Source organism: Myotis brandtii, unplaced genomic scaffold (genome assembly GCF_000412655.1).
Source record: "Myotis brandtii unplaced genomic scaffold, ASM41265v1 scaffold160, whole genome shotgun sequence".
NCBI lineage: Eukaryota > Metazoa > Chordata > Mammalia > Chiroptera > Vespertilionidae > Myotis > Myotis brandtii.
Genome location: NW_005355833.1, coordinates 2,265,060 through 2,279,118, shown reverse-complemented (window position 1 = coordinate 2,279,118; position 14,059 = coordinate 2,265,060). Strand labels below are relative to the sequence as shown.

At 50.3% G+C, this 14,059-nt stretch overlaps 1 protein-coding gene across 1 annotated transcript in view; it reads left to right on the top strand.

Moving 5' to 3' along the window:
• ITGA11 (integrin, alpha 11) overlaps positions 1–11,385 on the top strand; it is a 93,311-nt gene extending 81,926 nt beyond the window's left edge. Inside the window, exons 23-29 of the mRNA XM_014536307.1 lie at positions 978–1,068; positions 2,531–2,644; positions 2,851–2,937; positions 5,294–5,404; positions 5,512–5,607; positions 9,293–9,406; positions 10,112–11,385. Of these exons, the coding sequence (XP_014391793.1) occupies positions 978–1,068; positions 2,531–2,644; positions 2,851–2,937; positions 5,294–5,404; positions 5,512–5,607; positions 9,293–9,406; positions 10,112–10,183 (685 nt within the window). The 3' untranslated portion in view covers positions 10,184–11,385. The remainder of the gene's footprint in view (positions 1–977; positions 1,069–2,530; positions 2,645–2,850; positions 2,938–5,293; positions 5,405–5,511; positions 5,608–9,292; positions 9,407–10,111) is intronic.
• Positions 11,386–14,059: the final 2,674 nt, after the last annotated feature.

Sequence of the window (14,059 nt, the reverse complement as noted above, 5' to 3'; positions counted from 1 at the left end):
TCTCTCTCTCTCTCTCCCTTCCTCTCTGAAATCAATAAAAATATATTAAAAAAAAAATAAAACAGAGGAAGGAGGAGGCACAGAGCTGGCCCCGGGGAGCTCTCAGCAGGTCAAATGGAGAGGGCAGGGCAGCAGGCGGTACCCACCCAGGTGTAAGCAAGGAGGGCATGATCTGTGGAGAATTTTAAAATAGTAATAAAACCTGCTAAGTGCTTCTGCTTCTCATTACACCTTGCCCCAGCAATTCTAAACACCGTCAGTGAGAAAACGCTCCTCCCTACGCGGCTGCTCACACTGCCCACACCCCTGGTGTGCCACTGGCCCAGTCTGTCCTCTGAGAGCGCCCAGGCAGATGGAGACGTCTGGACAGAACAGCAAACACACAGAAAGTTCAGGCCCTCTCACAACCACCACTAGAGGCTAGAATGGTGCACAGCGGGCAAGTTCACACTCAAGAGGCCATGCCCTAGGGCAGTGATGGCGAACCTTTTGAGCTCGGCATGTCAGCATTTTGAAAAACCCTAACTTAACTCTGGTGCCGTGTCACATATAGAAATTTTTTGATATTTGCAACCATAGTAAAACAAAGATTTATATTTTTGATATTTATTTTATATATTTAAATGCCATTTAACAAAGAAAAATCAACCAAAAAAATGAGTTCATGTGTCACCTCTGTCACGCGTACCATCACTGCCCTAGGGCCTAGGCTGAGCGTCTAGGGCAGGGATGGCAAATAACTGGCACTTCTGGCTCATGCCCATCCCACACACCAGGCAGACGTTGCTGATGGAGGTCAGCTTTTATTCCTGCTGAGCCTCAGAAACCTTCCCAACACAGTGTTCCCAATGGACACAAGAGGAAACCTATTTTTTGTGGCCTAGGGGGAGACAGGCCCATGCCCACACCCTTTCCGTTCATTTACCCACCTAGCCAATACTGACTGAGTCACGCAGCCCTGTCCTCTGTCCCTGCAGGAGCAGCAGTCTGAGCCACTACGAAGTCAAGCCCAACAGCTCCCTGGAGAGTTATAATGGCATTGGGCCTCCCTTCCACTGCATTTTCAAGGTAAGGCTCAAGGGGAGCCAGGAAGAGAGTGAAGGGCAGGAGCTGAGGATCCCCCACTTGGGAGGGGAGGAATCAGAAATCATTGCGAATGCCTGGCCCGGGTGGCTCAGTGGTTGAGCGTGAACCTATGAACCAGGTCAGGGTTCGATTTCTGTCAAGGGCATATACTCAGATTGTGGGCTTGATTCCCAGTGTGGGGCATGCAGGAGGCAGCTGATCAATGATTCTCTCTCTTCATTGATGTTTCTATCTCTCTCTCCCTCTCCCTTCCTCTTTGAAATCAATTTTTTTTTAATTTTTAAAAAAAGAAAGAAATCATTGCTAGAGCTCAGGGTCACCTTAACCCTGCTACCCACTCACTGGATGATTTTAGGCAAGTCACTTCCTCTCTCTGGGCCTCTGTCCTCATCTGGAAAATAACAGGGCTGGTCTGAGAGAACGTATCAGTGAAAATTAGGCGTGGCTGCACATAATTTTTTAAAAAATTTTTTAAAGTGGTCTAAACACACCAGGGTTTATTCTCTCCCATAAAAGAGTCCAAAGTTGGCAGCTTCAAGAGTCATCCAGGGTTGCATCTTCTCTCTTCATGTTCCATCATCCTCAACATGCAATTATCAGCCTCGAGTTCACCTCACAGTCCAAGAAGGCTGCAGCTCCAGCCATCACATCCTCATTCCAGGAAACAGGAAAGGGACAAAGAGCAGGAATAAGCTCCTTGGCAGGTCCTCACACTTCCAGTCACCTCTCGTTGTCCAGAACGTTGTGATTTAGCTGTCAGAAGCTTTTGGCCGTGGTTTCTGTCATGAAGGACGGTGAGAGAATTAGGAGGCAGCTTAGCAGTGTCTGCCACGGTGGGCCGGCAATCTCCCCCACCTCTGAATGCTGTGAGTCAGAGGCAGGCTGACAGCTGGACACTGCTCATCAGGCTCACTGAGACCTGGATGGCTCACCCAAGAGAGGGTTAGTAACCTGCCCAAGACCACACAGCTCATACATGACAGCAGCCCTGGGTTCTATTCCCAGCCTTTCTGATTCCAAAGCCTGCCTGTTACCATTGCAGCTCTAACACCAAATGCGTCAGCTACAATGTGAACTATCACACACTCACTATTTATATTCTTCACTAATTAATGATATCTCTCATTAAAAAATTAATTGCTGTCACCATCTCCACCCCCAGGGGGCCACCAGTGCCAGGCAACAAAATCCCCCAGAGCCAAGAGGAGTTGAAAATAGACGTGACCCTTGCTATCCAGTCTCATTGCCGCCCCCACTGCAGAAGCCCACCCCTTTCAGGTCCCTGCAGCCCCAGGTGACTGGGCAAAGCCTCAAAGCTTCCACAGTGAAAATGCCAGGGGGCTTGAAGGGGCCTGTTTCCCAGGCCCGGCTGGGGACCTTGTTCTCCACCTCCCCTCCCCCAGCTGCTGCTGGAGCACCGACACCTCTCCCTCTCGGGCCACAGATCCAAAACTTGGGCTTGTTCCCCATCCACGGGGTGATGATGAAGATCACCGTGCCCATCGCCACCAGGAGTGGCAACCGGCTGCTGATGCTGAGGGACTTCCTCACCGACCAGGTACCACTGCCCTCAGGAGCTGGCTGAGGGGAGGGGGCTGGAAGGAGACAGACATACCCTTAGGAGTGTCCCAAGCCCTCAGACCCCAGCTCCTTCTCCCCAAACCACGCCCCGCTGGGCCTTCTCTGGCAGAGGAGGAGGAAGAACACCCGGATGCTGAGTCTGGCGGCGCTGGTTGTGAAGTGGCTGTGTTATCCCTCCTGCAGGTGAACGCGTCCTGTAACGTCTGGGGAAACAGCACCGAGTACCGGCATTCCCCGATGGAGGAAGACCTGAGTCGCACCCCACAGCTGGTGAGTGTCGCCCAAACCGAGAGCCATGGGGATGGGGAAGAAGAGTGCAGCCTGAGCTCGGGGCTATTTCTCTCCTTGTCCCATAGTTTGTCAGTAAGAGTTTGTTGAGCACCCATGTGCCCAGCCTCACACCAAGAGGAAGCAATAAGGAAAAGGGACTTCTTGCCCTTAGTGAGCTCACCATCTCTAGGAGACACAGAATGAGCACCTCGAAGCCAGTAAACAGGCCTGTGATGCATGTCAAAAGAATGACAACAGGAGCAAACTGGAGTAAAAGAACAGCGAGAGAAAATGGAAACACTAACCTGAAAAGATATCTGCATCCCCAAGTTCACTGCAGACAACAGCCAAGATATGGAAATAACCTAGGTGTCCATCGATGGATAAAGACATTGTGAGATATAGAGAGATAGAGATAGAGATAGAGATAGAGATAGAGAAATAGAGATAGAGAAATAGAGATAGAGATAGAGATGATAGATATATGCAATAGAATATTATTCAGCATAAGAAAGAAAAAAGTCCCCGTAACCAGTTTGGCTCAGTGGATAGAGCGTCGGCCTGCGGACTGAAAGGTCCCAGGTTCGATTCCGGTCAAGGGCATGTACCTTGGTTGCAGGCACATCCCCAGTGGGGGGTGTGCAGGAGGCAGCTGGTCAATGTTTCTCTCTCATCGATGTTTCTGACTCTCTATCCCTCTCCCTTCCTCTCTGTAAAAAATCAATAAAATATATTAAAAAGAAAAAAAGAAAAAAATCTTGCCATTTGGGACAATGTATTTGGACCTTGAGGGCATTATGCTAAGTGAAATAAGTTAGACAAAGACAAATACTGTATGATCTTACTTATACGTGGAATCTTTTTTTAAAAAATCAAGCTTATAGATACAGAGTAAAGATTGGTGGTAGTCAGAAGCAGGGGGTGAGAGTGGGAAAATGGATGAAGGGGATCAAAAGGTAATAATCATTTTTAAAAAGAACAGAGCCACCCTGACCGGTTTGGCTCAGTGGATAGAGCGTCAGCCTGCGGACTGAAGAGTCCCAGGTTCGATTCCAGTCAAGGGCACATACCTTGGTTGCGGGCACATCCCCAGTGGGGAGTGTGCAGGAGGCAGCTGATCGATGTTTCTCTCTCATCGATGTTTCTAACTCTCTATCCCTCTCCCTTCCTCTCTGTAAAAAATCAATAAAATATATTTTTTAAAAAAAAGAAGAACAGAGCTAGTGGACTTGCACTTGAGCCTAAAAGAGCCTTCGGATACAGATAAGCAGAGGGAAGGGGAGGAAGCCAGATGGAGCATTGCTACGGGGGCAGAACATACATGACTTGTATTGGAGACATTGACATCAACTGGGGCCTCCCTGCCCCAGAAATGAAAGGCAGCTCAGCTCCAACTCCCAAAGCCGTCCCTAAGACACCTGCTGGTTTCCAGGTTTATATCCTCGTGGCTGCCTCTGTCCCCAGATACCTATTTCTGTGCAGGCTTCCATTATTCCTTACCCAGACAAAAATCTTAGCTGTTTTAATCTGATTTCCCCGAACAAGTGCTTCACACAAAGCATTTTTTGAATGTGGTGCATTTTACTGAAGACTTGGGGTTGGGTAGGATTGACGTGGTTGCAAAAGAGTGATACAAATAACTTTAACCTAATACATTCTAACTATTTGATCATCTGTTTGGGTTTTCTATTAGGATGATACCATCTGCTGATGATAATAGCTTTAGCTTTAGCATTCAAGCCTTGTAAATTGTTTTTCTTGTGTTATTGCTCTGGCTAGGACCTCCAGGGTAATGAAAAACAGAAATGATAACAGTCTTGTCTTGATCCTAATTTTAAAGGAATTGTTTTTAATTTTTCATTAATAAATACGATACTTGCTGTGTTTTATAAATACCCTTTATTCAGATTCAGGAAGTTCCCCAGGAGCTTTTATCAAAAACTGAAGTTGAATTTCCTAAAATGTTTTTTCTGCATCTGTTACAGTAATCATCTACTTTCCCCCTTTAATCTGTTTATATGGTGATGACATTTATAGGTTCCCTAACATTGAACCAAAATTTTGTTCCTGGAATATACACAATATGCACAACTTCAAATGCAGCATCAGATATACCATCCTTACCTTGTCCTTCAGCCACCCTCTGGCAGCCCCAGACCACGCGTCCCCTACCGCCACCTCGTCCTGTCCTCTGCCCCTCTCCCCAAAGAACAAAACCCCACTTGGTCTAGCAGTGCAGCTGAGCCATCTCTCTGGTGGGCCCAGCCTCTGCTCACATTCGCAGGTCACAGCTAGGTTTCTGCCATCCCTCCCGCAGAGCCTGGTTGCTCACCCCCGAGACCCACCTCTCTTTCAGAATCACAGCAACTCTGACGTAGTCTCCATCAACTGCCAGGTGCGGCTGGCCCCCAACCAGGAAATCAATTTCCACCTGCTGGGGAACCTGTGGTTGCGGTCCCTAAAGGCAGTAAGTAGAGCACGTGGGCTGGGCTGGCGGGGAGAAGGGAAGGAGGTGGGTGTTGGGAGTCTCGCACGGGGAGGGGCCAGCTTCTGACAAGGCCTCCGGTTACACAGCTCAAGTACAAGCTGATGAAAATCACGGTCCACGCAGCCGTGCAGAGGCAGTTCCACAGTCCTTTCATCTTCCGAGAGGAGGATCCCAGCCGCCAGGTGAGCCCCTGGGAACCCTGCAGGCCTGGGCTTGAGCTGGGCCAGCTTGGTAAGGGTTACCCCTCCCCCTAGTTTTCCTACACCCCTACCGTGTGTTCCTGCAAGCGAGAGATGGACAGACATGCCAGCCGTTAGTGTAGCATCAGAGGAGAGAGAAAAGCAAGACAAATAGGTCTTCGGGGGCAAAAGAGGACAGGGGGCCAGAAGCATTTGCCCAGGCCACGGGCGCCCCAGGCTCTGCACAACAGCCCATGGGGCGGAGGAGGGAGGGAACCTGTGTATTTGACACCACAGGAACCTGAAACTGGAGTCCAGGGCAGCCTGCCTGGCGGGCTCGCGGCCCAGCAGAGGGAGGCTGCCTTGGGCAGGCTGGCAGCCTAGAATGACCATGCCACACCTGTGCTCACCCCCCATCCATTTGCACCTCTTAGCTAATGAAACCATGTGACCTGAGTCTGGCATGAACTGAACTGGGGAAGCCAATGGATGAGATGTCTTGGTATTGACACTTGTATTGGGTAAAAGCAGATCAAATTGGCTTGAATCAAAGCTCAGGAAAGGGATGGGGCTCTGTGCAGTGCTCAGCTGGGAAAATGAGAAGTTGTTGTCTTGAAAAGTTCAGTCCTCTGGATAGAGGCATCTCAGGCATGGGGCACTGCTGCCCTCCACTGGCCGTGTCCCCAAACTGCCAGCCTGGGCTCCAGGTGAGCGTTCAATACCAGATGCTGAGTAAGCCCCCCCCCCAGACCCTCCCCAGCAGACGCTGGAGAGCAAAGCGGGCATGAGCTAGAAGCCAGCCCTTAAGAAAACACACAGATACCCATCACAAACAGGGTGGGTGTGCCAGGCGAAGGGCTAGCAGGTGCAACAGCCCAGAGGCAGCACTCAGGGGCCCCACCCCAGGAGCGGTTTCATTTGTTCATTCATTCATTCAGCGTTGGTGGGTGTCCCCTCTATGACTCAGACCTACTAGGGGATGCAAAGGAACAAGGACAGCAAAGCGTGGACTCGATCTGGGGGTGAGCACAGGTGCTGGAGTGGGAGGTGGCCAGACCAGGGAAAGCTTTCTGGAGACAGCACACTTGAACTGAATCTTGCGATGTGTTAGAATTTTCCAGGTGACCAAGAGAGAAGAGGCGCGCATACACACACACACACACACACACACACACACACACTGCCCCTCTCTCCACACTAGTTCATGTCTCTCAAATGAATTCTCCTTCTCCTTCCATTCCCAGCCCCCACCCCAAATCCTTCTTATGCTTTCTGGATGCCTCACTTCTCTTTCTGAAATCCAGCAATAATGAAGCCCATGTTGCTTACATCCTCAGGTCACAGCTAGGTGACCGGGGGTGGGAAGGCAGAGCAAGGTCCAGCCTGCAGGGATGGAAAGAACATATAAGGAACCTATGGTTTGTTGAGCCCTAACTATGAGCCAGGTATTGTAACAATTTCTTCACATGTTATCTTTGATGTATGTCCCCACACCCTCACTTTTCAGGTGTGGAAACTGAGGCTGTGTGAGATAAGGCAGCAGGGAAGCAGTGACTTGCCTCAGGTTAAATAGTGACTCAGTGGCCAAGCTAGGACCCCACCATGCTGTGCAGGGGTGCCGTCGGTCAGTCACTCAACATGTTCACTGAGCCCCTGGCTCTGTCCCAGGCCCAGGCCCTGCTCGGAGGATAGAGCAGTGAACAAATCAGGGAAAGCCTTGATTTGGAGCTGACCTTCCGTGGGAAGAAAGGCAATTAACATAAATACAGGGGGGCAAAAGTAGGTTTACAGTTGTCAGTATGCAAAAGTTTCTTCTTATATTATTCATTATTATATATTTTGCCATATGAACAACTGTAAACCTGCTTTGCCCACCCCTGTATATACAGTATCAAGTGATGATGAAGTCTGAAAAAAAAAACACGCAAGCATATAAGCGTGGAGATTCAGGGGACACTATTTTATATGGGGAGATTAGGGAAAGCCTCTCCAGTAAAGTGACATCTGACAGGGACTAGGAGCCATGCCAGCAGAAGGAACAGCAATGCAAAGGCCCAACAGCAGGTGTGCTGGCATGTTGGAGGCCAGGTGGCTGGAGTGGGAGATAAGGTCAGGGAGGTAGCAGGGCCAGAGAGTGTAGGCCCTTGCAGGCCAGGGCAAGGACCCTACTTTCCTACTCTGAGTGAGACGGGAAGGAGACTTGGAGGCTCTGAGCAGAGCAGAGAACTGCCTTTCTCTGGATGCTATGCCAAGAACGGACTGTAGGCCCTAGCAGGTTTGGCTGAGTGGATAGAGCATCAGCCTGCGGACTGAAGGGTCCTGTGTTCGATTCCAGTCAAGGGCACGTACCTAGGTTGCAGGCTCGATTCCTGGCCCTGGTCAGGGCATGTGTGGAAGGCAGCCAAAACCTGTCTCTCTCTCACATGGATGTTTCCCTCTCTCTGTTTTTCCCCTTCCCTTCCACTCTCTAAAAATTAATGGAAAAATATCCTCGGTGAGGATTAACAAAAAACAAAAAGAACAGACTGTAGGAGGCGAGGCAGAAGGAGGGAGATGAGGGTGCTCAGACCAAGGAGGTAGCCCTGGAAGTGAGAGGGTGTTTCAAAGGTAAAACAGTCAGACTTTGCTGATGGAGTTCATGTGATGTGAGACAAACACAAGGTTTCTGGCCTGAGCAACAGCAAGGAAGGACGACGCTGCTGTCATTTGCTTTGATAGGAAATACATTGAAAGAACAGGATTGAGGGTGAGGAGTGAGATCAAGAGTTTGCTTTGGGACCTGTTAAAGGTGCCAGGCAGGCCATGTAGACAGTCGGATATGAATTTAGAGAGTCCGGGTAGATGTAGAAACGTGAGAGTGGTCAGAGTATAGATGGTCAAAGCCCTGACTGACTTCGCCCAGGGCTGCATTAGGACTTCCCTGGCCCTGGACACTTTTGCCTTTGGGGCTTCTTCCTCCATTAAAAAAAAAAATTTAATTACCATTTTATGACTGTGTACATATAAAGACAAATATAATCCAGGCTAGATTATATTCATTGATATCCTCTAATTTTAAAAGAAGTTAGGCCTGGCCAGTGTGGCTCAGTGGTTGAGCATCAACCCATGAACCAAGAGGTCACTGGTTGAATTCCTGGTCAGGGCACATGCCCAGGTTGCAGGCTGGATCCCCAGTAGGGGATGTGCAGGAGGCAGCCAATCGATGTTTCTCTCTCATCAATCTTTCTATGTTTCTATCCCTCTCTCTAAAATCAATAAAAACATTTTTTTTAAATAAGTAAGATCATGTTTGTGGGCCTCTGGGCACCATGCCCACTGTACCCACTATGTAAGTCAGCCCTGAGCTCCCAGGGAGTGACTGTAGATAAAGAAGATGTCCAAGGGCAGAACCAGGGGACATGCCAACATTTAGAAGTTTGGGAGATGACTGAGGAAGCAGCAAAGACAAGAGGCAGAAAATGTCTCAAAGAGGAGGTAGGATCACCTGGGCCACTTAACTCAGGTGTCCACTGTGCAGGGGCTGGGGGCTCTGAGGCCTCTGCAGGCTGGATGCCACCCGTCATCCCCCCAGCAGCCTTCCCTAAGGACGCGGATGCAGCTCTCCTGCCAGGGGCCAGCGGTCTCCTGTGCTCCAGCCCAGGCCCCAGGACACTAATCAATTCCCCTGGTGTCCCTCCTCCCCTTGCAGATCACATTTGAGATCTCCAAGCAAGAAGACTGGCAGATCCCCATCTGGATCATTGTGGGCAGCACACTGGGGGGCCTCCTGCTGCTGGCCCTGCTGGTCCTGGCACTGTGGAAGGTGAGGGCCCCCCATGGGGGGCAGGGGGGGGGGCGGTGGGGAGCAGCATCCTGGCTGGCTGGCCCATGCCTGGGTTTCCAACCTCTGGGCTCTGTGGCCAGTCCCCATGTTCTACTCCCCATAGGAGCTGGCACCTGCCTAGCCTCCTTCGCAGAACTTGCCTGCTGCCACAGCACCCAGCCAATCACCGCAGGCTGATTGGCCACCAGAGGGCACTCTACCTATGGCTTCCACCCTTTTGTAGGCCCCTTTGAGAACCTGGTGAGAGCTAGGGTTCCTCTCATCAGAAAAACAGCATGTGCACACAACCACAAAATGTCTCTGACAAAGGCAGGCTGTTAAACACGCCAAAGCCCTTCGCTGTCACTGAGCCTCAGGTTAAGAAGCCCTGATCTCAACCTCCTTCTCTTACAGATAAGGTGGAGGAGGCCCAGAGAAGAGTGTTACCTGGGGCAGGGTCACTCAGCAAGGCGTCTTGCCTCCAGACCCAGGCTCTATTCACTCTGCTCCAGTGCCCCCTCACCAATTAAGTGGCCCAAAGAGAGCTGGGGAGAGACAGAGGGTACTCATGGTCCTGAGCTGGGTATTCTGGAAGCCTTTGAGGAAAGACACCTGAAGAGGGTTAGTGGAGGGACAGCAAGGAAGGGGAGTTAGGCCTTGTCCACTCTGCACACTCCTGAGACTTCTGCCTTTGCCTCCCCACAGCTCGGCTTCTTTAAAAGTGCCAAGCGCAGGAGGGAGCCCGGCCTGGACGCCACGCCCAAAGCGCTGGAGTGAGGCTCCTGAGGAGGCTGCGAGTTGATGGGGCCGGGCCAGGGCCAGGTGGTGTGCAGGCTCAGGCCGGTGGCCCCGCGGAGCTGGGGCAGAGAGGATGCCAGCTCGCTTTGCACTTGACCTCATCTGAGAAACCAAGCCTGCTCCCTCTGAAGGGAACTCAAGCCAGTTTTAAGAGGGACTGCCCTGCTGGGAGACCGAGACACCTCCAACAGAGATCCCTGGGAATAGAAAGGGACCTCTCCCAAGGCACACCCCAAAGCCTCCCCAGGCTCTGGAGGCTGGCTACCCCCACCATTAAGGTGCTAGGAATTCCTAATCCTCCTCCTCAGAAGAAACCCGGAGAGGAAGACTGCAAATGCAGACCCACTCTGTGCACTCCAGGTCGTTAGTTCCAATAGACCCAGTGGGACAGCAGATCTGAATTCTGTACTGTCCTCCACCCCCACACTGCCAACAGCTCCTGAGTCCCGCCTACCCCTTCCCCAGGCAGGAGGTGGGTCCCTGAGCTTCCCCTGAACAGCAAGGGCTCGATGATGACAGAGGAGGGCCAGGGATGAAGACTCTGGGACATGGAGACTGTGACGGACAGGCAGCTGGGATCCAGAAACCAGGCGCCCACACAGAGATGGGGAGGCACCCCCATATGTTCACACTGACTGCCACACACACTCCCCCACCGTGCTCTCAACCCCCATCCCATGCCCCCCCCCCGCCCTTCCCCACCGCTTTTGTTCCCAGAAGGTACATCCAGAAGCGTGTGGGTGACACAATCCCCTATGATCCCCTATAGCTCCGAATTCCCACAGCATCTCCTGGGGCAAGCTGGGCGCAGGGGAAGGGTGGGGAGCCTCCCCTCCCTGTATCACCCGTCCCTACGCACACAGCCTTCCAACCCTCCCCTCCATCCACTGTGCACAGGAAAAGGGTTCTCCTCCCGGAATGCACTGAATAAGGCCGGTACAGGGACCCCCTCGGTGGCAAATATCTGACCCGCCCGCCCGTAGGACAAGTGGTACCACCAATGACGGCGCCGCGAGGACAACAGGCACCGCTGGTGCCCAAGCCGAGTAATTTATGCCTTCGCCTTGTTTTGAGGTAGAAATGAAAGGGGGATACATCAAAGGCATCTGTCCCCGTCACATAGTACGACCTATGCTGTCGTAAATATTTTTAAAAAATAAAAAAGTAGTGTTTAAAAACAACCAAGGCGCTGACTTCCCTTTCTGTGGGCAAAACGTCCTAGCTAACACACTCTGTTCTTTGAAGGAGAGGATGGGGATGAAAAGAGGCTTCCTACTTCCTTCCCATTATGTGGCGGGTGGGCCTTGTCCACCATTTGCTCCTCAAGTGGCTGCCTGGTGTGCGATGGGCATCTCCTGTGACGGAGCACTCTCTCCCTCCCAAGACCAGCCATTGCATCTTTGGCCAATTTGGATGGTTGAAACCCACATGTCACTGTAGCTTCTACCCCTCAGTTCCCACTCTCCCCTCCCAGGCCTCCCAGCCTTCTCCAAGCTGGATGTCAGTGCTGACCTTCTCACACCCGGACTTCAGGTGTCTCCACCTTTACACACAGGCTGCTCTTAGACCAACTTGTCTCCATTCTATTTCTGTGCTACTGTCATCCCAAGGAGCCAGTAGAACCTTACAAATTATTTGATCTTGTTCCCCCATAGATGTGGACCCTCAAAACCAGTGAAATTAAGAGGTAGTCCTAGGTTCCCCAGCAAAATCAAGACTAATCCCAGATTCTAACCCTGCCTGAGGGCGTAGTGAAGGAGCAAAAGAAATGTATGGGGATATCTTTTTCTCAAATGGTAAAACCAAAGGCAGAAGGAAACATTTTAAAATCATATTTTATTTGAGCCATTATCCCCATGAATGGAGTAACCTTGCTGAAGGAGAATCGATGAACCCACACTTTAAGCACCAAGTCTTGTCAAAAATCAACTGATTGCTTTTTTGGACCCTTACTTTTAAGAGATTGGAATTCTATTTTTTTTTTTTTTAATTTCCATGTGCAACCACACTGCAGGCCAAACAAAATGTATTGCAGGTCAGATGCAGCCAGAAGTCACTGAATTACAACCTCTGGACTCTCAGAGGCAGCCTACCCCCAGAGCTCCAGGCCCTCCATGCCTCCCTGAGCCCTACACCAAGAACTGATAAAAAGATGAAAAGAATGGGAGGCTTGCATCTTTAAGCCCTTTGTATTGTGTCCTCTTTTTCTTATCAATTTCCCTTTCCCAATTTATTAGCTCTGGGTATAAACATCTAAGACTGGCTTAAGAGTGCCTGGTAGGGCAAGCAGAGAAGATGCATCATATATCGTGCAGAGCCTCATGCTAGAGCAGTTTCTCAGGCCTGGCTGCATATTAGAATCACCTAGGTCCTAGGAGCTTTAAAAGATACCTATGCAAAGGCCCAGCCCAGGGATTCAGATTTAATTGGTTGGGAGAGGGCCCAAGGCATCATTTTTTGCTTCAAAGTTCCCCTGGTGCTGACAGATGAGGTCAGCAGGCACGTGAACATATAAGTTAGAAAACATACAAGGGGTTAACATGCACAGGTGGCCTTCCATGATGAGTAATGGGAATTGTGTTCTCATCATAATGTTGTTCAAATGAACTCAGCTCCAGCCTGGAGTTTGGAAGACTTTCTCATTCCAGCAAGTCTCCAGAGTGGGATTTGCTGTACATTTTTGCTGTTGTCTGGGAGGGGAGATGAAGAGCAATTTTGGTATGTAGTGGCAAGCAACCCAAAGTGCAACCTCAAATCAACATTAAAATTCATATTGTGGTTCACAGATGGATGTTATTAGCAATGTTCTATATGGTAGAATAATAATTGAAGATAGAGCTAAGGGCTGAACTCAAGTGTTAACATGAAATGTAACTCACTTAAAAATGGTTCAGTATTGTTCAGTATTTTAAAAGCATTAGACCCATCCTAGACAGTACTCTAAACCAGCTGCTTTGACCGCCAGGTGGCCATGTGATACTTAAGCAAGTCTGCAACAAACATGTGGCAGGAGAAAAACGTGCCTGGCCAAGATCTGACTCTTGTAAACCAAATTACCAACAGAAGATGGTTTTGGAATTTGGTCCATGGATTGTGGGGATTTCTAAAGTTCTGGGCTCACTGTCTGGTAGAGGAGAAAGGCCTCCAACAAGAAGTTATGAAATGAGATGGGCAAGATGTCCTGGGTGGTTTCACTGTTGACTCTGACATGGTGAGAGCCCATATGGAAGGGCAGCCGCTCAGAGAAGACACAGGAACTGAGGGGCACATTGTGGGTAGACTCAAGGGTCCTCAGGCCCTTGTGCCATCAGTGTTCTTCGGGGACATGGACATCGACTGTGGTGTCAGTTCCGGCCAGCTGAGAGCTGGAAAGGAGAAATCCAGGGATAAGTGCGGCTTCTCTCTGGCATTAGATGGTGCAGGCATGCAAGCTCAGAGGGCAATTTGTGCCTCTTAAAGTAGATTGTGTATCCAGAGCTGAGCTTCTCAAAGCAGGGTCCCAGAGCCACCTCAATCGGAACCACAGACTAAGTTCCACGCAGACCTCCCAAATCCGATTTCTATGATGTAATTTCAAGCCCATTAAAACTTAGAGAGCCAGCAACCTAAAGCCACAAAATTCTGTTATTCTCTAATCGTCAATGTCAGTTTCTTAAACAGGGCAGCCTTTCTCAGCTGCTCTGGGGTCTATCATGTTGGCAGCTATGGGCAAAACCCCCAGCAAAACATCCCCCCCCTCCCCCACCATGGACCTCCTTCCAGTGCAAACAGTGGAACTTTCTGGGTTTCCTTTTGTTAGGGAAGGCGGTGTTTCCTTACAGGGCAGGCATCAGGTGGAAAGGGCAAATGCTAACT